General features: G+C 50.7%; 1 protein-coding gene across 1 annotated transcript; it reads left to right on the forward strand.

The window, feature by feature from the left end:
* Positions 1–11045: 11045 nt before the first annotated feature.
* HSPB8 (heat shock protein family B (small) member 8) lies at positions 11046–21747 on the forward strand. Its single transcript, XM_065418011.1, has 3 exons — positions 11046–11430; positions 16803–16866; positions 21588–21747. The coding sequence occupies exons 1-3, from the start codon at positions 11046–11048 to the stop codon at positions 21745–21747; spliced, it is 609 nt and encodes a 202-aa protein (XP_065274083.1).
* Positions 21748–25124: the final 3377 nt, after the last annotated feature.

Genomic DNA, 25124 nt, shown 5'->3' on the forward strand with positions numbered 1-25124 from the left:
TGCACTGGGTAGCCAGGGCAAGGATAGGTAAGATGAGGCAGCAGAACTTCAAGCCAGAGGCAACCCTTGGTTTGTGGGGATGCCCCACCCTCACCACCAGAGACAGGGGGAGGCAGTGAGCTGGGCCAGTCAGCTGGGCTGGGTCCCAGCACCTCTGGAGGTGAAGGCGCTTGGCTTCCCCACACTCCTAGCAGAAGTCAGCAGAGCACCCCAGCTTTATCCAGGTGTGAGGGGGAGGGAAGTGGTTCGAGGGGTGGAGCAGAGCCATAAAGCAGGTCCTGCTTTACAGCAACGATTCTGCAGGCCCAATGCAGCTGGAGCCTCCAGGGAGAAAGCACTCCAGGGGCAGCTGTAACCAGTTTGTGCTCTACTACCCATGACCTGCTGTGTACACAGACCATGGGAAGTCCCGCCTCAAGGGGTCTGACAGGCAGCAGCCTCGTGGCTCCCGATTGGCTCCCCGCCCTATATAAACCCAAGGGGCGGTCCAGGTAACAGAGCTGAGTTCCTGTAGCTGCCATGACCCTTCCTGCTCCGGCTCTCCTGGCTTTGCACTCGGACAGATTTGGACTTCGCCTCTTGGTCTGGACCCTGAAACCTGACTTGGATTCTGACCCCTGGTCTCGACCCTGGCCTGGAACCTGACTACACACTCCTCGGCTACTCCCAGCCTCGGGTTTGACCCTGCTCTGACCCTTGGTCCTTTCTGCCCTGACACTGAGGGCATGGCTACACTCGAAGCTCCAAAGCGCTCCCGCGGCAGCGCTTTGAAGTGCGAGTGTGGTCGCGGCGCCAGCGCTGGGAAAGAGCTCCCCCAGTGCTGCAGGTACTCCACCTCCCCGACGGGATTAGCTTACTGGGGCACTGTTTACACTGGCGCTTTAGAGTGTTGTAACTTGCTGCGCTCGGGGGTGTTTTTTCACACCCCTGAGCGAGAAAGTTGCAGCGCTGTAAAGCGCCAGTGTAGCCATAGCCTGAGCTTCATTAGCAACATCCCTTAGAACCAAGTGCCTTCTGCCGCTAATGGCTGAGGTAGGTACTGCCCTGACCCTCCAAGGTACGGGCAGATGATGCTCACAACAGGGTCAGACCCCCAGAGAGCTCTCCCAGCTTCTTCTGCTCTGATGCTGAGCTGTACAGCCGCTGGTTTAATGGGCACTGCCCTGGGATGTCCGAATCCTGGATAGCTCAGCCAGCCAGAAGAGCAGCGGGGACAGAGCCATGGTTGTGGATTTACTGCAGCTCTGGCATGCTGCCAGCAGGTGTCTACTGACCGCCATTAGATACAACGACGTTGAAAAGTTAAAAGAAGTGAGGAAAGAATAGAGGAAAACTAACCACACAACCCACCCCACACCCACCCCGAAACTTCAGGGAAGCTGGGATCTGGGTCTGTAACTGAATCCAAGCTTCGCTGCTGGGCCATCTCTATGGAATGGCCTGAAGCCAAACACCCCCGAACTCTGGGAAAGTTTGAAGCAGGATCCGGATCTGAACTCTGCAGCTCAAGCACCTTTCTAGAAATGAATTACTGGGGAGGGGGGGAGTGTGACTGGTTGATATCCAAGGGCTGTGATTCCAGTGACCTCTTGGTAAAGAAACCAGAGGGCCCAGGGTAAAAAGGGCAGAACTAGCGCCAAGGGGGATTGGTGCTGGGTGCGGGCAGACTGAGGCGTTGAGTGTGAGGCCAGTCAAAAGGCAGAGATCTCAATGTTCAGCAGTTCAGAGAGGGCAGGACTCATCCAGGGGGTGTGTCAATGCCCATGACTGCATCTCTCCAGGATGTTCTGTGAGGCCCAGACCCTGCCCCTCAGTCCCAGGCTGGAGTAGGGACAGTGGTGGGTCAGCATTGTTACCCCACGAGAGACCCTGCTTCCCCAGCTCCTCCAGTCGCTGGGACCGGTCGCTATTGGAGATGGGCCTGGGGCACAGAATGCTGATCCCAGGCTGGATTTTGACCCTTTCCCCAAAGATTGGGGGTGTTGGGATGCAGGGTTTGGTCTTGGGTCCATCTTTAACAGAGCCAGCGATGCCGATAGCACAGGGGACAGAGCCTGCCAGCAAAGCACATCATCTCCCAGTGGGCATGTGCAAGGAGTCTCCAGAGGATGGCTGCCAACTCTCTAGCTCTCCTGGGCTCCCACAAGGGGGCTTTAACTGCTCCCAGAGCTCCCAGGGGCTGACGGTGTTATTAGCGGTGAGGCATGGCTGGTGACTGAGATGTGGTGCCTGGAGAAGCAATAAGAGCTAGGGGGAGGGACTACAGCAGCTAAATCGAGAAAACCTAGACGAGGCAGGAGCCGGTGGCAGGAGGGGAACCATGATTCATGTAGATCAATAACTACCACGAAGAGGGACTATGCCTGGCCTGGGAGGAGGGTGCAAGAAGGAGCAAGGGCTGAGGAGGAAAATGTTGACCTGAGGCATTATCTGAACTCTCCCTGTTAGTACAAGGAGAAGAATCCATGAATTACACTAGCAAGGGAGGCCGATATCGGAGAGCAGGTGAGATAATGATGCACTCAAGAGTCCGGTGATGTCCAGCCACCAGAGGAGATGCCCCATCCCAGCAATCCTCAGACGGTCTCTCTCCCTTCCCTAGTGTCATTTATATGTTTATCTTTTCTTCCCCACATTCCTGCACTACCTTTCTCTTTCCCTCTCACCCCGTTGATGTGTCTATCCCTGACCCATACGTACGGAAAGAAACAACCATCCTGGCTCAAGACTTTTTAAAAAATATTTTGCAAAAGGTCTTGGGAGAGATTTGCTCAAGTGCTCTGTTGTTCTCCTAGGGAGCCGTTGGGTGCTCAGCTCCTTTTGAAAATTGGGCCCCTTGGCTAAAGGTGTTTCTGCACATCATAAAAGCAATAGCCCCCATGCTCCTTGCTGTCAAAAATCCCAGTGATGAAACCAGCAGACCCTAGATGCAAAAGGAAAAGACAAGGATGCAATTCTATAGTGGCTGGGGAGGGGGGAGGGGGGAGCAGCAGCCTCATTGGTTAAGAGCAGTTGAAAGGCAAGATCGCAATGGATCACTGGGGCGTGTCACAATAGGGGCGGCCCCCACGTTCCATTGCTTTCCCTCTCACCCCAGCCACGGGAGAGGGGAGGGGCTCGGACAGTGCCCTGGAGCAGTGTAACCTTTCTGATATAATAGTGAAACTTCTCTTCACGGGCCTCACAGTGCACAACCACCTTTAGCCTCTACACGGGCGAGAAAGAGAGACACCATCCACAAAGCCCCTGGGACCCCACGGGGGCAGTACACTGAGTCTATTCTCCTTCCCGGCCAGGGAGAGGTGGGGCCTCTGCCTTGCTCCAACGGTGTTCTAATTGGTATGATCAGCCTCATGTTTCAGGGCTTCAGGCCAGCACCAGCAGGGGTCAGGAAGGAATTTTTTCCCCAAAAAAGATTTAATTGATCTGATGCATTTGGGGTTTTTTCTGCTTCCTCTGAAGCATCAGGTTTTGGCCACAGCTGGAGGCAGGACACCAGGCAGGATGGAGCGATGTTCTGAGGCAGTACAGAGAATCCTCTGCTCCTAGGTGCTTAGCTGGTGATCCTGGCTCCCATGCTCAGGCTCATGCTGAGTCAGGGTCAGGAAGAAATTTCCCCCCAGTCAGATTGGCAGGGACCCAGGGGCATTTTCATCTTCCTCTGCAGCATGGAGCAGGGATCGCCTGCCAGGCTCATCTGGGCCTAACCCACCCGATCCGTTCCCTGCCACTGCAGGGGCCTCGGGCCATGGTGGCACCTCGGTCCTGCCTGTTCTCTCTGGGGCCACAACGCTTCAGTCTCTCAAAGACTGAAACACAAAGAATAATTGGCACCGACGGGGATTTTCCAGGGACACATTTTGGAAAATCACTTTTGCTTGGTGAGATTCTAAAGGGAGTTGGGTTCTGTCTGGAGCTGCCGTCTCTGTGCTATTTATGGAAACACTAGAACTGCAGGGTATGCAGCCAGAGAGCAAATAATAGTCACAAGAAACTCCAGGGGGAAAACACCGCAGCAGAATTTCGCCAAGATGCTTAGGTGAACCCCCTCTCCCCCCAGACCTTGGGCACTTTAATGAGCCAAAGGGGATGGGCCCTTAGCTTTAGATCTCCTGCCAATAGGCAGCCAGCCCCCTCCAGCAGCCGAGTGCTGCCCTGGTATCTCACAGAGACGCACCTAGCGCTTCCATCCGCACAGTGACCCAGCCTGCTTAGCTTGTGAGAGTGACCACGATCAAAGCAGGAGGTGGTATAAACTGGCCATCAGGAATTTTAGACTTGAAATTAGACGAAGGTTTCTAACCATTAGAGGAGTGACGTTCTGGAACAGCCTTCCAAGGGGAGCAGTGGAGGCAAAAGACATATCTCGCTTCAAGACTAAGCTTGATAAGTTTATGGAGGGGATGGTATGATGGGATAGCCTAATTTTGGCAATTAATTGATCTTTGACTATTAGCGGTGAATGTGCCCAATGGCCTGTGATGGGATGTTAGATGGGGTGGATCTGAGTTACTAAAGAGAATTCTTTCCTGGGTGTCTGGCTGGTGAGTCTTGCTCACATGCTCAGGGTTTAGCTGATTGCCATATTTGGGGTCAGGAAGGAATTTTCCTCCAGGGCAGATTGGCAGAGGCCCTGGGGGGTTTTCGCCTTCCTCTGCAGCGTGGGGCATGGGTCACTTGCTGGAGGATTCTCTGCACCTTGAAGTCTTTAAACCACAAGTTGAGGACTTCAATAGCTCAGACATAGGTCAGGGGTTTGTTACAGGAGTGGGTGGGTGAGGTTCTGAGGCCTGCGTTGTGCAGGAGGTCAGATTAGAAGATCATAATGGTCCCTTCTGACCTTAAAGTCTATGAGTCTCTGAGAGTGTGCATCAGTTTCAAATCCATAGAGCCTTAACTCTGCCCATGCAGTAGGATGGTCTGAATGGACCAATAGGACTTCTCTGATCCTATGTTGGACGCCAGGGGAATCAGGCAGAGGGCCAGGCCGTCCCCACTGAACAATGTCCGGAGCTACGTAGGGATGAGAGAAGGCTGCTTTAATTCCAGCCTGCCCTCCAGAGATCCTGCAGCCCCACCCCAGCATGTTGCCAAGACATTTTTTATGATCTAAATCAAAGCATCCTCCAGACAGGGAGGACACGTATCGACAAGCACATGCAATAACTGCTCAACGTACCAATGGAATTGCGGAGACAAGGTGGGCAAGGCAATATCGTTCCTTGGATCACCCTCTATTGGTGAGAGAGACAAGCATTCGATAGTGCCTCACCCGCCTTGTCTCTCTAATATCCTGGGCCTGACATGGCTACAACTCACTGTGTACCGGGGAATTGCACTCACTTTCCCATTAATAGCACGTTAGTTCACTGTGATTAATGGTTTTACAGTGACCACCCAATGAATTAACGATTACCCCACGGCACATTAAGATGTTATTGGTATAATTAGCTCTGTCAAGTGTATGGAGAATGTGTAGGTGTTGGAAGGAAGGAGCAAGGCGCACAGATCCAGGGAGGATGAGCAATGGAAAGCAGTGCTAGCATCGCTCACAGGTCTGCCACTAACCTCTGCAGGGCCTAAGCTGCCGGGCGCTGGCCCAAGGAATGTACAATGCATATTTACAGCTGTAGGATCAGCCTCTCCGGCCGGGCTGAGTTACACTTGGAGCAGGGGCAGAGCAAAGGTGATTCTTCAAGCCCCAGAGCTGATTTGTGCCCACCCCACCAAACATGAGCCTTCCCCACCATGCCTAGTGGTGAGGCCACCTTCATCCAAATGCCTTCCCGTCCCCAGACAGCATCACGCTGCCTTCGCCAAGGTCATTGGAGCCAGTTTGCTGCCACCCAGATCCCTCTCGCAATGCGACATTGGCAGGGTACTGAGGTGCCGATTCGGTCAGGTACTTAAGCAGAGGCCTAACTTCAGTGACCTCAATGGGGCGACTTACATGGCTGCAGCTTGCTCATGTGCTTAAACATATTAACTGTTATAACCGTAGTTGTTTGTGTTCAAAGATGGGGTGGGGTTGGAGCCACGGGCCTAACCATTGCTTGACACAGGGCCAAATTCTGACCCCCTTCCTCCCACTAAATAGCCCCTTCCTGCCTGGGCAGTGCCACTGATTGCCAAGGGACAGCGCCCAGAGTAAGAGACTTTTCTTGTTTGCTGTTCTGTGGTGACCGAAGAGAACACGTGACGCCTGTGAGTACAACAGTGGCTAAAAAGGCCGCTGTGCGCGTGGCAGGAAGTACATGGGTCGCCCGAGGCCAAGGAAGGGATTGCCGTCTGCACCTGCTCTTTACGACTCAGCCTCGGTGCCCCAAGAGCCACCTGGCAAGTAATCCCCATCCTTGACTGCGGCTCCCCAGCGCGATCTGGCTGTTGCTGACCGCGTCAATGTTGCGGCTACGCTTCAGGGAGGCCTTGAATCGGTTCATATGCAGTCACCCACTTTCAGTTCGCTGCGGTGGCATTCTGGTGTTGTCCATCTTCAACACGTGACCAGCCCAGCGGACCTAGGTTGCGACGTGCCTGGCTTTGAGCCCTGTGGCGTGACTACGTTCCAGAGCCTCGTGCTTGGTAACGGTCACCTGCCATTTGATGCAGAGTACGGCACCGCAGATGTCGTAGATGGAACTTATCTAGAAGCTTCAGATACTACTCGGTGTGAGCCAGGCTGCCAAAATTTGTCCCCAAGAGAGGCACTCGTGGCGCCCATCAATCAGTAAATAGACCCACTAGCCTGGGGGCGTTAGGCAGAAGGGGAAACAGTTTCAAATTCTGCACCCTTATGGATGGGGGAGGCCCCCAACAGCCAAGGGACGAGGACCCCTGTCGTCCTGCTTCCCCCCGATGCTGCTCTAGGAAGACGCTGATGTAATCCCCTGGGAAGCGAAGCAGTTCAACCTGTGCCTCCCTGGGGTCACATAGCAGGCAGTCAGGAACTGTGACTTCATTCTGCCACAGGATCCGCCTTTTGCTCATTGCCCTGATTCCCTCTCAATCCCCTCTAGAAATGCTCTATCGACCGATTTCAGTGCGAAAAACTCAATTCTTGCTCCAGAGGCGACCAAGCGACGTGGCAGGGAGCTGCACTGCACTGAGCTTGCGCCAGAGGGAAGCGTCCGCCTGGATCCCGGCCCTGCTCCTTCCACGTTTCGTTACCGTCTCCGAGTCCCTCCCGCTGTGATTAGCCTGGCGGCTGAGGTGACGTTTGAAGTGCGGCCTGAGAGCTGAACACCACTACCTAGGGCATGTCTGGTAACCAGTGACTCAGGAGCCGGTGGAGAACACAGAGAGTGGGGGCGGGAAGAGGTGGAATGATGGGCTGAAGTAAAGCAGAAGAAAATAGAGGCGGGATGTCAGGCAACGTGGCCGAGCGATGCCATCTGTTAGACACTGACTGGCCTCTGGAATGGTCTCCACAGGGAAGCGGACTGCGGAGGGAGCCCCATTTAGAGGCTATACAGCAGGTGAATCCTGCATTGGCAGGAGAGTGCACTGGGCAACCGAATAGGCCCTGTCTAGCCTCAATTCCTCAATAAGGAGCCCTCTGCCTTTTTTTTAACTACAGGCTAATTCTGGTTGAGCTGGGCATTCCCCTGCACCTCTGGGAGACATGCAAGCTCTGGGGGAGTGCGGGGCGGCACGAAAGCGCCGGCGAGGCTCAAGGGGAGTGCGGGGCGGCGCGAAAGCGCCGGCGAGGCTCAGGGGGAGTGCGGGGCGGCACGAAAGTGCCGGCAAGGCTCAGGGGGAGTGCGGGGCGGCACGAAAGCGCCGGCGAGGCTCAGGGGGAGTGCGGAGCGGCGCGAAAGCGCCGGCGAGGCTCTGGGGGAGTGCGGGGCGGCGCGAAAGTGCCGGCGAGGCTCAGGGGGAGTGCGGGGCGGCGCGAAAGCGCCGGCGAGGCTCTGGGGGAGTGCGGGGCGGCACGAAAGCGCCGGCAAGGCTCAGGGGGAGTGCGGGGCGGCGCGAAAGCGCCGGCGAGGCTCAGGGGGAGTGCAGGGCGGCACGAAAGCGCCGGCGAGGCTCAGGGGGAGTGCGGGGCGGCACGAAAGCGCCGGCGAGGCTCAGGGGGAGTGCGGAGCGGCGCGAAAGCGCCGGCGAGGCTCTGGGGGAGTGCGGGGCGGCGCGAAAGTGCCGGCGAGGCTCAGGGGGAGTGCGGGGCGGCACGAAAGTGCCGGCAAGGCTCAGGGGGAGTGCGGGGCGGCACGAAAGCGCCGGCGAGGCTCAGGGGGAGTGCGGAGCGGCGCGAAAGCGCCGGCGAGGCTCTGGGGGAGTGCGGGGCGGCGCGAAAGTGCCGGCGAGGCTCAGGGGGAGTGCGGGGCGGCGCGAAAGCGCCGGCGAGGCTCTGGGGGAGTGCGGGGCGGCACGAAAGCGCCGGCAAGGCTCAGGGGGAGTGCGGGGCGGCGCGAAAGCGCCGGCGAGGCTCAGGGGGAGTGCAGGGCGGCACGAAAGCGCCGGCGAGGCTCAGGGGGAGTGCGGGGCGGCGCGAAAGCACTGGTGAAGTCAGTCATTATTATTATGAGTCAATGATCTCACCCGACCCTGTACCAGCACGCAGACATCCTCTGCCCCCGCAGCCTGGCAGCCATGATCCCCAGGCCTCTATAAGCCCTCAGTTCATTTCTGAAACGAAGGGCATTGAACGCCAGCGCTTAGTAACTGCATGGGGACAACATGCCCTTCCGGATGCCTGGAGGGGGATGCATGACACTACTGAAATGAAATTCAGCTGCCAAACGGCAGGGAGGGGCAGGGTGATTTCCCTGCCCCGGGCGGTCGCCCCCTCTGTAGCCTGTGTGGAGCCATCCCCGCCAGAGAGGCCCGCGCTCAGGATTCTCCTCCCCAGAGCAGTCAGACACGTACACACCCCCTGTGCTACTGACAGCCCCAGCTGGGAGCTCGCTGGGGCTTTGGCAAGGTCTGTGAAGGTCAAATGCATCCCAGGCCAGTTTCAACAGACGTTAAAGCAGCACTTCGTGGGCCCAGCCCCTGGAAGCCCTGGGGAGGCTTCCCAGGCACTTCAAAGGGAGCTGGGGCTGGGGCAGACCCAGGAACAGAGACGTGTCTGGCCAGCCTTCAAAGGAGCGAGAGCGAGGAGGATCTAGCGATGCGAGCTGGTCATGGTTCCTGCACCCCATGGGGATGGAGGCACAACTCTGCCTGGCTCCACCTGCTCCATACTGTAATTATAGGCCGTAGTCACGTAGCTCCAGCTGGGTGCAGCAGCTGTGGGAGGGCAGGCGTGTGAGTGATGCAAAAAGCACCTCCCCAGGTCTGTTAACGTTCTGGAGCTGGGGTGAGGCAAGCCCGAAACCTCCCTTGTTTGCCTGGGTTCAGTGCTCTAGAAGCTCCTGGCCACCTGCTAGGCCTGGCAGAGCAGAGTCCGTAGCTGCCCTGTGCTGTCCTGGGGAGAATCCCAGCACGGGGCGGCGGGGGAGCCTGGACCAGCCCTGAACTGGTACGACCCTGAACAACGGTTTATCCCGTGCTCAGTTACCCACCATGCTCCCCACAACTGTCCCACAAGCACCTCCCCAGAGCCCACCCCACTGCTCCCGGCACCAGCACCCATACGAGGGGCCAGCTGCAGAGACAGCATATTGAAGTGGGGCTCAATTCCCCCCCCCCCAAACTCTGGGGGGACAAATGACGCTTCCTAGGCCAGCAGGGGCTGCTGCAGCCCTGCAGGAGGATTTGTGCCAAGGGAGAGGGGAGATGCTGTTTGCACCACAGCTTCCTGCTTTGGGGTGTCAGTGGGAGCGGCCAGCCAGCCACCCTGGCCAAAGCCTCCCCAGCCAGTGCTGCCCCATCGTGGGGGGGGGCACCCCCCCCCACACACTTGCCAGCTGCTTATGGTACCGGGGGAGAAGCAGACCTAATCCAGGGCCCAATCTAGCTCACAATTGCCATGAAGCACTTGCCGTGGGATTGGTCTCCTAACCCTGACTGTAGCGGGGACTGGGCGTCCGTGCCAGGGCTGAGTCAGCCGGCTGCTCTGCCACGCAAGGGCCCTCTTTAAAAGTCTGACCCCTTGCGCACAGCCCTAGATCGTCACTAACCCCGATACCGGCACCGAAGCCACAAGGGAACGACTCACACTAAGCTGTACAGTGCTTGGCTCAATCAGCCCCTGCTAACAGGTGTCCTTACAGTGCGAGGCGAGCGAGGGCTCTGATAAGCTTTTGGGCCAGGGAGGTATTTTAAAATGGTGACAGGAGGGGGGATGCAGTCAGCCCTGAAGCTATTCGGAGCATGTTGGCTGCTGTGGGCTAGGGAGGGAGCAAAGGCGGGGAGGGAGCAGAGCAGAAGGAGTGGCAAGTGAGGAAAGCTGCCTAAACTTGGCTGTCCCACGTAAGTATTCCCGGCCCAGTGGGAGAGGTCAGCTGTCACAGCATAGATTCTCCAAGGGTGTTTCATCCTCTCTAAAATACTCAGCTGACAGGGCAAGGATTGCAAAGCACAACCCCCAGCCCCGAACTCCATATAAATAGAAGGCTCCCAGCTGGTTGGAATGTTAGAGAAGTTTCTCGACTCTGAGCACAAATGTTTATTTAAGCTCCTGCCAGGGATCGGAAGGGAAAGGGGCAGGTAGACAGAGGAAACAAGCGTCTTAAATTGGGGATTTTCTCGCTCCCTCGAAGAGATTTTTCACCACCAAGGTATTTTTTTCTTCGCTCCCCCACTTTCTCTTGGGTGGAATTTCAAACAAACAGGATACTTTTTCTCTCCTCTTGCTCCCTGCCTCCTGAATTCTTTGCTCCCTGCCTTTTAAATCTTTGAATGATTCAGCCCTGATTTTTTTTTTATCGTGTTGGTTTTAGGGAACGGGTATAAACTAATATAAACTGTTGGAATCCGGGCACAGCAGTTCCCCCCTCTCTAGTTTGAGTGAGTGGATGACTCAATCCTGGGAACTTTCTCAAGGGAAACTTTGCACTAAGGAACAGAAAAGCAAACACTGACATTTCCTGTGCTCTAGAGCCGGACAGCGTTGGCAGTTTTGTCCTCACTCAGTGTTGTTTTTGACTTAGAAGAAAATCATGGCTGACAGCCAGATGCCCTTTTCCTGCCATTACTCCCCCAGGCACCGAAATGTCCGAGACCGATTCAGAGAGCCTGGCTTGTCCTCTCGACTCCTGGACGATGACTTCGGCATGTGCCCCTTCTCTGGGGACCTGACTGCAGACTTGCTGGACTGGGCTCGCCCACGACTGACCAGTACCTGGCCCGGTCCACTGCGATCAGGAATGGCTCGAGCCCCTGGCATGCCCCCTCCCGGATACGGCTCCAGGTTCGGCAGTTACCCTGAAGGTCGGAGTCCTGCTCCCTTCTCTGGGGAGCCCTGGAAGGTGTGTGTCAACGTGCAAAGCTTTAAACCCGAGGAGCTGACCGTGAAAACCAAGGACGGCTACGTGGAAGTGTCAGGTGAGTGAGAGACAGGGAGCAGAGGAAGGGAAGCACAGAAAAAAGGACCATAGAGAAATGGAAATAAATCTAGGTCCTAAAAAGAAAAGAAAAAAAATCTCTTACAAAATCTAAGGTTCAAATAACTAATTCCAGGAGTTTCTGCCAATCCTATGTAAGCTTTATTTTAACAAAGGAACAGTCCCCTGCAGCATGTGCACCCCAAACACTGCAGCCTGAGGCAGGGAAAGTGAAATGTGACTGATGGGGCTACTCCCAGCATCCAGACTGAGAGAAATCGAGGAGGTTAACAGGCTTGAGGGGCCTGATTCTCCTTCTGCTTACTCCAGTTTCACAGCAGTGGGACTCTAGGGACTTGGATGGAGTTGTGCCTGATTTACACTAGTGTGAGAGGAGCACCAGGGCCTAGAGGTTTAAATGCTCTGCCAGTTTTGAAGAGCTAGGACATTCATTTCCTTAAACTGGATAGGGTGAAAGTCTAAGCAAAGGGCAAGGGTGAGATTTTCAAAGCTGCGTAAGGATTGGAAATTGAGCATCCAAAGCACAGATGTAACTTTGAACATCTCAGCCCAGAAAAGCATAGAGCGTTCACATCTAGAAAGGAAAAACCTGCACACACTTGCTGCCTGACTACTGTGCCGGACACTGGATGAAATCCTACCTAGCGGATAGCTCTATCCAGAGGTGGGCACAGTGAGCCCGGACTGAGACCTGGGTCTGTTTCTCTTTTTACACTCTGGTGACACTTGTCATGCCAAACAAGTCTCATTGGGTTAAATTGAAGTGATTAGTCCTCATGAAGTCAATAGCACCAATCATGGCAGCAGTGAGCGTTTGCAGGGTTGGGCCCCAAGACAATTCTGTTAATTATGGCTCATTCCAGAGTTTCTGGTCCCAAGGGGAAATTCCTTTAAAGGGACAGTGTCTCACTACAGTGTCCTCAGGCATTCAGCAGCTACTGGCAGTCAGGAATGCTGCAATGACCCTACTCTCCACCCCTCCCCCAAACAGGAACAAGTCCCAAAGGGGCAGGACAACCAGACAAAAAGAACAGGAGGAGGAAGGGGGCTGGAAATGGAGATGACCAGAAACAGTTAAGTGGAGTTTTTAAAATAAGGGAGGATTAACAAGTGGGGGAGGGGGGAGCACATACATTGTGCAATTGAGTTAGAGAAGGGTGATGGAAACAGAACATAAAGCTGGGAAACAAAGGGAGAGGTTAACAGAGCAGAAACAACAAAAGAAATAACCTGGGAAGGGGAAAAAACCCCTTTCTTTATGTTGTGTCTAATTGTTAATTCATTTAGCATCCCCTGCAATAACACTGATGATGGAGCCAATTCACCAGCGCTCAATGAGGAGGCCATAAAAATTATATTGTGATTTCCCAACAATTAATGTAGCATTAAAAATAACGTGTTACGAGGAAAACATAAAGTGGGCAGGGGAAAAAAAAAAGAGCTGATGAGATTCTCTCTGCACAGCCCTGCTAGCAAGCGCCAGGGGGAAGGAAAGCTCTGAACAGAAGAAAAGAAAAGTAAAAGAACCAGGGCTGGCTCTTCAGCTGTTGTAAATCAATGTCACCCCTTTGACTTGAAAAGAGCCCTTCTGATTTACACCAGCTGAGGATCTGCTTCACAGAGCTGAGCTGTAAGTGCTCTGTTGAACTGCACCGGCCCCTGGGGAAGGAAGTTGGAGGATTATGCTGGGGATAGGGGAGGAAAAGGAACAGGCCGCCCCTGGCGTGGCAGGAGGCCAGAGAGATCTGCTTTCAGTCTGAAGTGTCAGGAGGAAGACTGATCGTGCAGCAAAACAATGTGAAAACATTGGAGCACAATGACCCATCAAGCTACAGCGGGCAAAGTATTGGGAAAATCTTATGCTGACAGAGGGATGGACTACGGCAGCCTTATGGATCTCATGGATTCATAGGTTTCGGGAAACCACAGCAAAAGTGACCATAACCAGAATTAAGGCTAGGGAGAGCAGGAGAGAGCTGTTGCTTGCTAAGTCTTGCCAGAGGAACAGGGTAACTATGAGGAAAGGTTTTCCCCCTTGCAGAAGGGACTCCCACACTAGAAGTGGGATGAACCTGGGGCACTCTGGCTGACAAACTCTCTTTTAAAGTGACAAATAAGCTTTGGGCCGGATGAACCAAACAAAATGCCACCCCCATTCTGATCAGCACCTTGCTCTGGGACTGGGAGCATGCTGGGGGAGAAGGCTCGTCCTTGTGTTTGGGAACTGATCATGTCTGAGCTGCCTCCCCCCGGAACATGGTCTGGTGCTTGATGCCTGCTCTTTGGGCCACTTCCGCCATGGAATATGACGGTGGTAACTCCTTCTAGCAGGTGAAGTCAATGGGAGTTGCATCCACTCCCACTACGGTGGAATCTGCCTGCGAAAGGGAACTGAGGAGCAGCAGCTAGAAACCAGTTTTCTTCCTGCTGTGTTTGATTTTGGGGCAGTTCTTTCTGGGGGAAGCACTCCACGCTTATGGCGAGTTCTGCCACTGGGTCAGCAGCAGCAGCAGACACAGCCGGGGGCTGATTCAGGGCTAGCTGGAGCTGTGCAGAGAACTGAGTGGTGGGTTTTTTTTTGGCTCACTGTCCAAACTGAAAAAGTGGGAGTGGAGAATCGTTTTGGGCCAAACCAAATGTTTTGTTTTATTTTTGTATTTTTGTACATTTAAAACAATAATCAAGTAAAATTTGAAAGAAAAAATCATTTCAAATTTAAAAAATAATCCAAACATTTGCTGTAGACAATGGCAGAACCAAACACTTTGATTTTTTTCAGAACTGGGGGGAGGAGTGACTGAAACAGCGAATTCTACACACATTCACAAAATGTTTAGGTCAACTTGAATCTGTATCTTTCAATGAAGAGAGTTTTTTGTCTGTCTGAAGAATTTCATCCAGCTCCATTCTGGACGCTGCCACCCTAGCGTTACCCTGATTTATGCAGATGTGAGATTGCAATTAGGCCTATTTGATTATTATTCCATATCTATACTGCAGTATATTTACCAGAGGCCTCTGATCTATACATCTGCCAGGTAATGAAGAATCACAGAGCATCCACTTGGATTTTAAACTTGCATTTAAACACAGTAACAAGGCCTGGGGTTTTCTGCCATTCTGTTGCTTTGCAGACACGCCCTAGGTTTAATTAGACATCTTCCCAGAACAAGCAGCAATAATGTTTCACCCTTAGCACTGGTCTCTGACACAGGATGTTCCAATTAAGCCATGAGCTACATTCCAGAATTTAACCCTGTAGTTGCTGAATTAGACTATTGAGCATTATGTAGCAGAGGGTGCTTATCTGTCCATTATTAATAGCTAAGGAGCACCAAAGTGTGCCAGATACTTTCCAGACAAATAAGAGGGCAACAGTGTGGCCACCTCATGAGATTTTATTGAGAGTCTCGTGATACTTAGTGATTTTTCTTAAAGCCCCAGCTCCTGGAGGCATGGGATCAGGTGAGATTCTCAGCTGTCATTACACAATAAAGGTAACTGTCTAGCCCTCCTGGCTGTGAAGTGTGAAAATGTGGCCCCAGTGTGACCCTAAAGCCTCAGAAGGCATTTTTTTTTATGATTGTTAAGCCAATGCCATGATTGGGGGGGGGAGGGATTTTTAAACACGCAGGGTTGGCAAAACCAGGATGACTGAGTGAGCAGGGAAGTTCAGCGCACCTTGTTAATTCCATGTTTCATTCAATTTTTATGCTAGTATAGCAAACCATGGCCACATACAGATAGCTTTCCCATGGTCGTTCCATGCCTTCAGCGCCCAAACCACTTGGGCTGCCAGGGGAGCTCCACGAGCTAAGGGAGAGCCTGGTCAGGAGGAAGACCTGGAAGAGCATAGAAAGAAGCTGCCTGCTCTAGAGTTTCTAGGACCAGCCAGTAGAGGAAGACATAATCACATGTATTGGCATGCTCAGCTTGCTGGAAGGTTAGGGAACTGGGGTCAACGGCCTTTTGGAGGAGATTACCTTTAAGGAAGGATTTGAAATAGAAGAAGGTGGAGGTGTGGACTGTCACAGTCCTCCACAAGATGTAGCCTCACTTCTTCGGCTACCGCTATTCTCTAAGTCTCCCGCACTGTATCACCCTTGGATTCATGACCATTTTCCATAACACTGGGTAGGAGACTCTCTAGGGCTGATAATTTGATGGGCATAGGTGGCGGTACAGGACATGCTTCAGCTGCTGTGGGATCTCCACCCATTCTTACATGCAGTCAAACGTTCAGGTGCTTCCCCAAAGCTAGCCTGGAACTATCCCCATTGTCTAGGGCTCTGTGCTCATTACAGCAATACTAAGCAACCAGCAGTGTCAGCAAACCAGAACCCACCAAGGCCTCATCGGTCAATGCTTCAAGTTATTTAAACTCTCTTGCCTGTGAATTCTAAATAGATTTTCCTAGTTGTTTTATTGATCTGTCCCAACCTCCAGCTGTTCAAACGGTCTCATTCTGCTACGCGAACACCTTGCTACCCTTCATTCTAAGGATCTTCTTTAACCCACAATTTTTGTCACCGCCCACCACCTCCATTCCTTCTCGCCACACAACCTTCTAATGGCTCTGATCGGTTCTAGGATGCTGAGAACTTTGGATCGGGGACATTTCAGGGCTGGTTGAAGCCAATAGCAAAGCTCCCATTGGCTTTAATGGTGCAGGAACAGGGCCTCCAAGAGCACAGCCCAGTTAGCCGATTCCTATTTTGGATCTGTAGTACACAGAGGTGAGAACAGGTTTTTCTGTATTTGCCCCATCTAGAACCTGGATCGTCCACATGCTTTTGGCTCTAATAAGATTAGACTTTCAGCAAAGGGTGTCTTAGAGTAGTGCTCTTCAATCTCTTCCATACCTACCCATCTCCCTGGAACCTCCATCCCATCTGGCTAGGGTCCCCTCCCATTTAGCATTATGAAAAGGGTAGGACAGTCTGGAGCCCATGACACCTGCTTACGACTCGACATTGAGAACCTGGGCCTGAATATCTTCTCATGTTGGTGTAAATCAGGAACAACTCCACTGAAGCCAGTGTAGTTACATTGGTGTAAGGGAGAGCAGAATTAGGCCCACTAACCTAGATGCAGAAGGCAGGGTTCCTTCTCCCACGGTGCCTGTTTGCTGTTAAATTTTGGGCTTAGTACTGCAGGTTCCTTCACCATCAGCTTCTCCCCACGTTATTTTTCTTTTAGGAGGCTCTTGCAGAAGCAAGAGCTTTGCTGGGTCAAACTGTGAAGGGAGATTTGAACATGGGGCAGGGGAAGAGAATCTGAGTAGCACTTTTTTTGCCTGTTGGTAAAACAGCCCCCTGAGACATTGTTGTTGTGTGTTCCTGTCCCCTCCAGGCAAACATGAAGAGCAACAGGAAGAAGGAGGAATAGTCTCCAAGAACTTCACCAAGAAAATCCAGTATGTATAATATACACCGTGGTTTCTCAGTTCTTTCTTATGGGGCTTGCCCACATGGGGCTCTCACTCCACAGAGGAGAGCAGGGTTTAGGAATGATGACGAGTCTCTTATTTTTGAGAGCATGAAATGATTTTCTGAGCAAGCAATCAAGCAACTCTCCCTCAGCTCCCTGTGATCCACCGACGGCCAGGTTCTGCTCTCAGATGCCCTGGGTCCCATTGATTATAATGGGATAGGCCCGTGGGCAGATTGTGCCCCTAATACACACCCATCCTCCTGACATCCAAATGAGGCTGATATGGATGCGAAAGACCTGTTACTAGGCGTGTACTCCTGGGGAAACTGGTAACCTCACTAGCTTGAAAGGGTGGCCTGCAAGTGCATGTATTGGAGTCAATTACTGAACCTGAATGTAATACTGAGACCAATGCTGAAATTACTCCCTAATATAGAGGTCAGCCCTGCAAGAAGCCATCAGCTGCATCCCCTTCAGCAGGACCCCCCAGCATCGACTCCATGGGCTGAGATTTTCAAGGCTGCCTAGGTGATTTGGAGTCCGCATTCCCACTGAAATGAATAGTCGTGTGTCTAAAGCTCCTGGACAGCTTTGAAAACCACAGCCATAAAGTCTGGCTCCTTGTGCAGCTAGGTGGGAAACATAAATCAGTGAGATGTGTTTGAAAAGTGTTGAATTCCCTGCCCGCAAACCACATTCCTTCAGGGTTTGTTATTACAAGCCCAAGTCTGTGTTGACGCAAGAGATTGTAATCGTATTGACTTCAGTGGAGTTACATCATGAGTGAATTTGGACCAATGACTCCACAATATATTTTTGAACTATTTATGAGTACATGAGTAATAATAACAAAAAAATAAATAAACACGTAAGTCCCTGGTACTTACACTGTGTGAATGATTCACACTCCAGAACTCTCTCTGAAATTTAAAGCCACAAGACTGCACAGCTGATAGCAACGCTCTTGCCTCTCACCAGTTCAAATCCAGCCCAGCCTGATAATGGCAGGGAAAGGTATTTCCACATAAGTCCGTGTGTCTCCATCCAGCTCCTACTGAACAGGTGCCCACGCGAAAACAGACCCGTTATCGGAAGTCTTAGAAAAGAAGCCAAAGACAACAAATTCTTCTCTTACCCCTGGAGGTCAGGAGTGAGGCTAAATGTGATTCCAAACAAACCCCCAGACCCAAACACTCCCAAAATTCACCGCTGACTTCTAGAGAACAGGTCAAATCAAAACCCAGCTCCAAATTTCCCTCCGCTTCAGGGCAGGTCAAATCTGATTGCAAACTTGTGTCTATTTCAAGGAAACGCATGTCGATGGGGAAACTGAATTTGTATTAATCTTGGGTGGCAGGAGACCTAGGTTCTATTCCCGTCTCTGTCATTGACCTGCTGTGTCACTTAAACCTCTCTGTGCCTCAGTTTTCCCATCTGCAAAACAGGAGTAATGCCTTACCCAGCTTTGAAATGCACTTTAAGGTCTATAGGCAAAATGCTCTATAGCAGAGCCCACTGTTAGAAATCAACAAACATCAGACAATTCCAAGCTCTAATTCTACTACCTTACAGTTTCTTTCCCACCACAAAGGCACATGTTGTGGTTGGGGTGTCAGTGTTTTACCTGAATCCGTACATTTAACCTTAAGCTTCTGTAGAATATAGACAGGGCTAGACCTGCATGTCACAACATGTTTTGCAACTATCCTTTCCATTACCAGGAAAGTCAAAGCTGGACAGGGCAGGTTGGAGAGGAACAAGGCTGGACAAATGGGCAGGGTTACAGAGGGTGGGCGTTCTCAGCTCACAGCAGGACTTGACAGATTGATTTCTTGTGATATTCCTGGCTGTGGCTGAGCAAGTCCCATGGTGAATCTGTAACGCAAGGCGAATGTCTCATTAGCTCGTGCTGCTTATAAATATTTCATGACTAAGGCAAAGCAAAAGATCTCTTCTTGACGCCTACCCAGCCATAATCCTAACTATGTTTATTGGAACTATATTTTTTGGAATTGGCTGGAATGTTCATATTAGGGGAAATAAAGAGAAAGGGGGGAAAAGCAAGGAAATTATGTCCCAACCAGCAAAAACCAGAAGGATGGGAGAAGTCAAAACTATCAGGAAAAAGATACTCAGCTGCAAAAAAAAAAAAAAGGTGTCATTCGATATTTTTTTTTAACTCACAAAAATTGCTCACTCTTTAAAAGACAATAAAAAGGGAAACGAAGGCCCCAGGCCAGGAAAACACTTAAGAATGTTTATGATTTAAGTAGTGGTCAGTGGAACAGCTCCTGTTTGAAGTTATGCATGTGCTCAGGTGCTTGGCTGGACTGGGACCAAGGCCCTGGATGACTTGCACTGCACTTTTCAATGGGGCCACGGCATTTGTTTAACAACAAGTGAGAAGTAACCGGTACATTGACTTTTTCTTTAAGAGGCCCCTACTTATTGCCTGGTGAAACTATCTGATAAGAACTGGTAACAGGATGAGCTTTTTTAGAATAATGCAAATGGGTCAGGCTGGTCAGTGTGGCCTTCAGTGAAATGAGATCCTCTTGTGCTGGGATACTAGTTTCCCCCCTCTACCCCTTAAAAAAAAAAAAGTTATTCCTGCCCTCAAATCTCAGAATCACCTTACCAAACCTCCTCTCTGTGTGTGCAGCTGTGATGGAACAGCCCCCGACCCCCTTTGCCTGTCTTCTGCAGCATAATGTCAGAGGTGACACCTTGGGTCTCATTCTGCTGTCACTTGCACATTAGGGTGACCAGATGTCCTGATTTTATAGGGACAGTCCCGATATTTGGGGATTTTTCTTATATAGGTGCCTATTACCCCCCACACTCTGTCCCGATTTTTCATACTTGGTGTCTGGTCACCCTACTTGCACTGGTGTAAGTCAGCAGTAAAAGCTCTGATGTCAGCAGAGTTACCTGCGTGAGATCAAACTCGGCCCCCTTGTTTTGTTCGGACTTGCTACCTGCCCAGCAGTCGGTGTATACAGAGCCAAGTGCTGCCTGGCCAGTGCTAAGCCTGAGTAAACGGACAAGGAGCAAAGCCGCTGAGTGGGGCTGTGGAGGCAGGATTTCCCCCCTCTAACGCAGGAGTGTCGCAGGGAGTGGCTGTGCTGCTGTCACGAGCAGTGTCCGTGGGCTGTAACAGCCTCTGGGGGACGCGTGTTCCCCTGTCAGAGTGGCTTTAGGTTGTGGCTCTGTGGCCATTCCCTTGCCAAGCCCCCAAAACTAGACACCTAGGGCCCAATTACCATTGTCCTGCACCTTGCTCCCTCCTTTAACCCAGTGCACAGTGAATGCCAGAGTTTACCCAGTCACAATGAATGGCACAAATGGTGAGCCAAGCTGCAGAGCAAGTGAGGGTCCGAGCCGCAGAGTTCAGAATGATGGAGTTCTTTGGAAATCAAAATCGAACCAAACTTTGCACGGAGGCTTCTCTGCCAAGATGCTAAATGCAAGCAAGCCTGTCTGTCTGAGTACAAACTGGTTGGGTAAGATTGGAGACAACAGTATGAAAGCAGATTTACGCTGCCCAGCCCAGGCAAGTTTAGTAACCAGTCAGAGAGGCTCCTTATTTGGGCATGTTTTTTTTTTTTTTTTTGCCATGACGCAGGCAGTGATATAAAGATGATTTACTTGTGCTTTGCAGAAGCTCAAGATGCATAAACTGTGGGTGGCATCCAGTCAAACATATCTGCAGGGGAGATTAAACAGAGAGCCTTATAGTGAAAAGAGAGGCTAAGAGAGGTCTTTAAACATACACAGAACATGCACAGTTATAATAATGAATAATACAAGGCATTACCAATTCTCCGTGCAGGTAAATGAGTTTCTGGATCTGCTTGAGGTTTATCAATTTAATTTAAATAATTCTTTGTACATCTCTATATGGTTTTTCCATCTGGGGTTCTCTTTACAAACATTAATCAATCTAGCCTCATAACAGCCCATGATGTATGTAAATAATATCACTACCATTTCACACATGGGGAAACTGAGGCACGGAGAGATCTATTTAAGTGACTCAGTCAAGTCTGTACCAGGGATGGCTAAGGATCCCAAGACTCTTGACTCCCCGTCCTGGGCATTAGCCACAGGACCATTCTTCCTAACCGCCTTTAGTCCAATTTATTAGTAACCATATTCTCTGAAAGTGACACTGGCTAGACCCAGTCCACGAATGTGGATTTCCACTGGTGTGTGCAATACAGTATAAGGATAGATTGCCAAGAAAAATATACAGCTCAATAACTCAAATGTGCCCCACAATATTTAATTGCTGTTTATTAGCAAAAAGTGACCCTGCCACAATATTTGTTAACCTTGAGTAATGGAGACATTTTACTTGACTTGATGGTCCCTACAGCTGAACTATCTGGCTATGCTTAATGGTCAATTTACTGAGAGACTTGCATCTGCTTTTCTATGGAGCAGCTGTGTTCTCCAGCAGCCATTTTGGCTGTTCCTAGGCAGTGTTTACCGGTGGAAAATACAAAGGACAGACAAGTCAGTAATGATGTAGGAGCATAGGATGCTGTGACGCCAAAATGGAATTCCCACAAAGCCCAGTTTGGAAAATACAACAAAGGTAACAACTGCAAGTGCTTGTCTAAAAACTACAGGGGAAAGCAATGTAGTGGACACTGAAGAAAAGTGATTGGCAGCCCCATAATTTTCCATTCCTCTTTTCAGACTTCCATATGAGGTGGATCCTGTCACAGTTTTTGCTTCCTTATCACCAGAAGGTTTGCTGATCATTGAAGCTCCACAGATACCTCCCTACTGCCAGTACGGAGACAGCAGCTATGGCAACGAGATCCCAATGGACAGCCAAGAAGCAACCTGTGCTTAAAGTGTCTTTCCCCATTCCCTTTCTTCCCGCTCCCTCCCTGAAAAGATTTCTCTCCAATTCCAGATGTGATTGCATTAGCTGAAAGGAAGTGTACATCGGATATTTTCTTAAAGGGCCGTGTTTCCTCACATTTTACAAACATATTCTTGTTCTAATCAGATTGATTTTGCACTGGGAGAAGGTGGTTGACGGTAAGCCTCCAGTACCATTACTAATGTTGTTCTTTGTAATACGGTTGCACCTAGATGGCCTAAGAGAGCTCAGAGCCCTGTTGTGCTAGGCACTCGACATACTAACAGTAGTAGACAGTCCCTGTCCCAGTGAGCTTACAATCGAAATAGGCGAGACAGATGAAGGATGGGAGGCGAAACAGAGGCGAAGTGACTTACCTGAGGTCATACATAAGGTCACTGGCAGAGCCAAGAATAGAACCCAGGTCTCTTGACTTGTAGTTGAGTGCCTTAATTACTAGACCAAACTGCACTTCGCTATTATTGGTCACTTATTTTTCTCCGGTAGCTGCCGCTGACCAGCCTGGGGCAGAGAATTTACCATAGCAAGGTCCAAGCAGTGGTTGAAATCCCCTTACAAACTGCTCATGGGCTCTGATCCTAGCTAGTCTTATTGAAACGGGAGTAGATAACTCCATAGCTCCAACTTCTCTCTTCGACACTTCCCCCTCAGCAATAAGTATCCAATCCAGCCCACAGTTTCACCAAGGTTTTATAGAGGTCTTACATGCTCCAATATTGTTTATCTGTATATCAGACAGAACAAAGTGGATGTCTTCTTTATTATTATTATTTTGCTATATGTTAGAGATGGAATATTTATGACAATATCAAAAATCTTTTCTCCTCTTCAATTCAAATGCAACTCTGTGGTCATACCAATTGTGCGTCTTTTTCTTTGTCCTTATTTGAACTACTCTTTAAACAGCCTCTTGCCAGCATCTGCACTAGTGATGGAAAGTTGTTGTTGCTTCGTAGACAGACAAACTGACAGATCTGACATATTTCAAAATGTAAATTGTGTGCATGTTTGGAACCTTTTTTCCAAAGAGGATTTGTGCTTTTATTGGACAAACTTGATGAATAAAACTAGTTGACATTCTTAGCTGTTGTGTTTGTCTTTCCAGAAACCACCTAGGATTTGATTGGTTTGGGGGAGGGCAGAAAGCCGAGTCTCCAAAGGAGGAGTGTGCGCAGCAAAGTTTCATGGTGGGAGTTGTGGGGTGGGACAGGAGGTAAGTTAAATTAAGCTGGTTGAGAATTTTACAATGATACTTTTTTTGGACAGAAAATGCAGTTTTTGCAAAATCAAAATTTTTCCATGGGGATCATATCTGTGTTGTTGACATTTTTTTTTTATACTCCGTCAGGAAAACAAACACAATATTTGCCTATGTGGGCCAAGCTCCCCAGCTGAACTGTACCTCTAGTGATGCCCCATAATCTCGCCTCTGGTTGAACTGCTGCAGTGCATCATGGGAGTCACATGATCATAATGTATCATGGGAGATGCAGTCCAGCGAGGGAACCTGGCCCATAGAGGAGAAAGGTGGCAGGAGGCACCCAAACAACAACTCCCATAGGGCACTGCAGCAGCTCAGAAAGACACAGATTAATGTTGAATCGAGTAGAAACAAAACACTTCAGTTTGGTTCCACAAACCATAACGTTTTGACACTTCTGAATCGAAGGGTTTCAGAACTTCCCATTCCATTAAAAATGTTGATATTTTTACTTTTCATCCTGACTGAACAAAACCAAATTTCAAAATATCAGAATCTTTCACGTGCTGGAAACTCTGATTGTCAACAAGCTCTACTGTTAAGGGGTTTTAATGGTCCCAGTGTCTCCCTCGTGTATACTACAATGCTGCAAAATGGGAGTGTTACTGGCACAATAATTTCCCCCATAACAACTATGCTGAATGTTCTTCAGTTCAGACATTCCCATCCGGCACACTTCTTATCAGTATGAGGCCCTGTTCCTACTAGAACTCGTAAACAAATTGCAACCAGTCAGTGGCATGGGTGATGTCCTCACACAATATGGTTAATACTTGGGTGGAAACCATGGCAGCTAACCATGGCAGCAGCCTAGGCTGATACGTGTCTCTCTTGCTGTAAGCAGGTCTCACCACTGGGGTTTGCCCATATGGACAGAACCCCCCCAACCACGGTCCTGAATCCTCTCTGTTCTGGGTGCAGCAGGAAATCCCAGCATGCCTTGCCCCAGGTGCTGCTGGGGTCTTTCTATGAGCAGGAATCTATCACCTACTGGGACAGTGTGATGGGCTGCGCAGAGCCTGTCCTTTGACTGGTGAGGAAAGAGTTAACCCCCTTTCCCATAAGCAGGGCCACTTCAGAAGGTAGAGCCAGCTCTGAGGACGGGAAGGCCCAACTCCTCACACTCTGTATAAGGGACCAGGTGGGTGGGTTGGGTGAAGTGATCGAGAGGATTGACAGCAGAACCAGAAGTCCACCTCGCAGGAGAGATCCTGTTGTTTATCTTCTCCTGGAAACCAGGCTGAGCCAAGCATTGTCCAGCCCCACTGCTCCTGCGGACAGACACACCCAGAAGCTGCCCTGTAAGGAGTGGATCTTTACTTCTCCGTGAGGAGCTGGCAGGTAAACCATGCTTTGTTTGGAACTACAGGCTGGGCCCAAAGAGGGGGCAGATGTGGTTAGAACTCAGAGCTAAGATTTTTCAAAAGTGACTTGTTTTTAGGTGCCCACCGTGAGGTACCTTCAAGGGGCCTGGATTTCAGACAGACCCAAGCACTCAGTCTCTGAACATAAGGCCCTTGCAAGGTGAGTAGCCAGAACTATTAGCTCCTTTGGAAAGTCTTGGCCCATAAATTGTGATAGCCACCAATAAAGCTGACCCTCCCAGGGCTGCGGCTCCTTCCCTGCTGTATCATGGCCAGCCACCCTCCCTGCATGGGCTCTCATATCGCAGACAGTAGTGGATAGCTTCCTAGAGTTTCCCAGAATGCACTATTACAAACACAGCTCTGCAGATACACAGGGAGGTGCTGGGGCAAAAGCTGCACCCGCCTCCATCGTCTGCATTGTCACGGGGTCAGCCAGGGGGGGCATGAGCTGATTATGAGGACAGGGCTGTATTTGTAGCTTAGGCAGGGTCTAACTCTAGGCTCGGTCAGCGATGTTTCTGCAGCCCCTCTCCTGCCTTCAGTTCCCCTAGGAGCCATTGCTAGCCTTCTTAATCGGAACTACTGAGCTGGGCAAGGGGGGGAGCAACAAAACATCTTTCAAAGGGAGTAGCACCATCTCTCTAAGCCCCTCGGAACATGCACCTGCTCTCGGTTTAGGGAGAATCTCTCCTTTAGTTTCCATGGGATAAAAGGCC

This window comes from Emys orbicularis, chromosome 16, assembly GCF_028017835.1.
Source record: "Emys orbicularis isolate rEmyOrb1 chromosome 16, rEmyOrb1.hap1, whole genome shotgun sequence".
In the NCBI taxonomy this organism is placed as follows: domain Eukaryota; kingdom Metazoa; phylum Chordata; order Testudines; family Emydidae; genus Emys; species Emys orbicularis.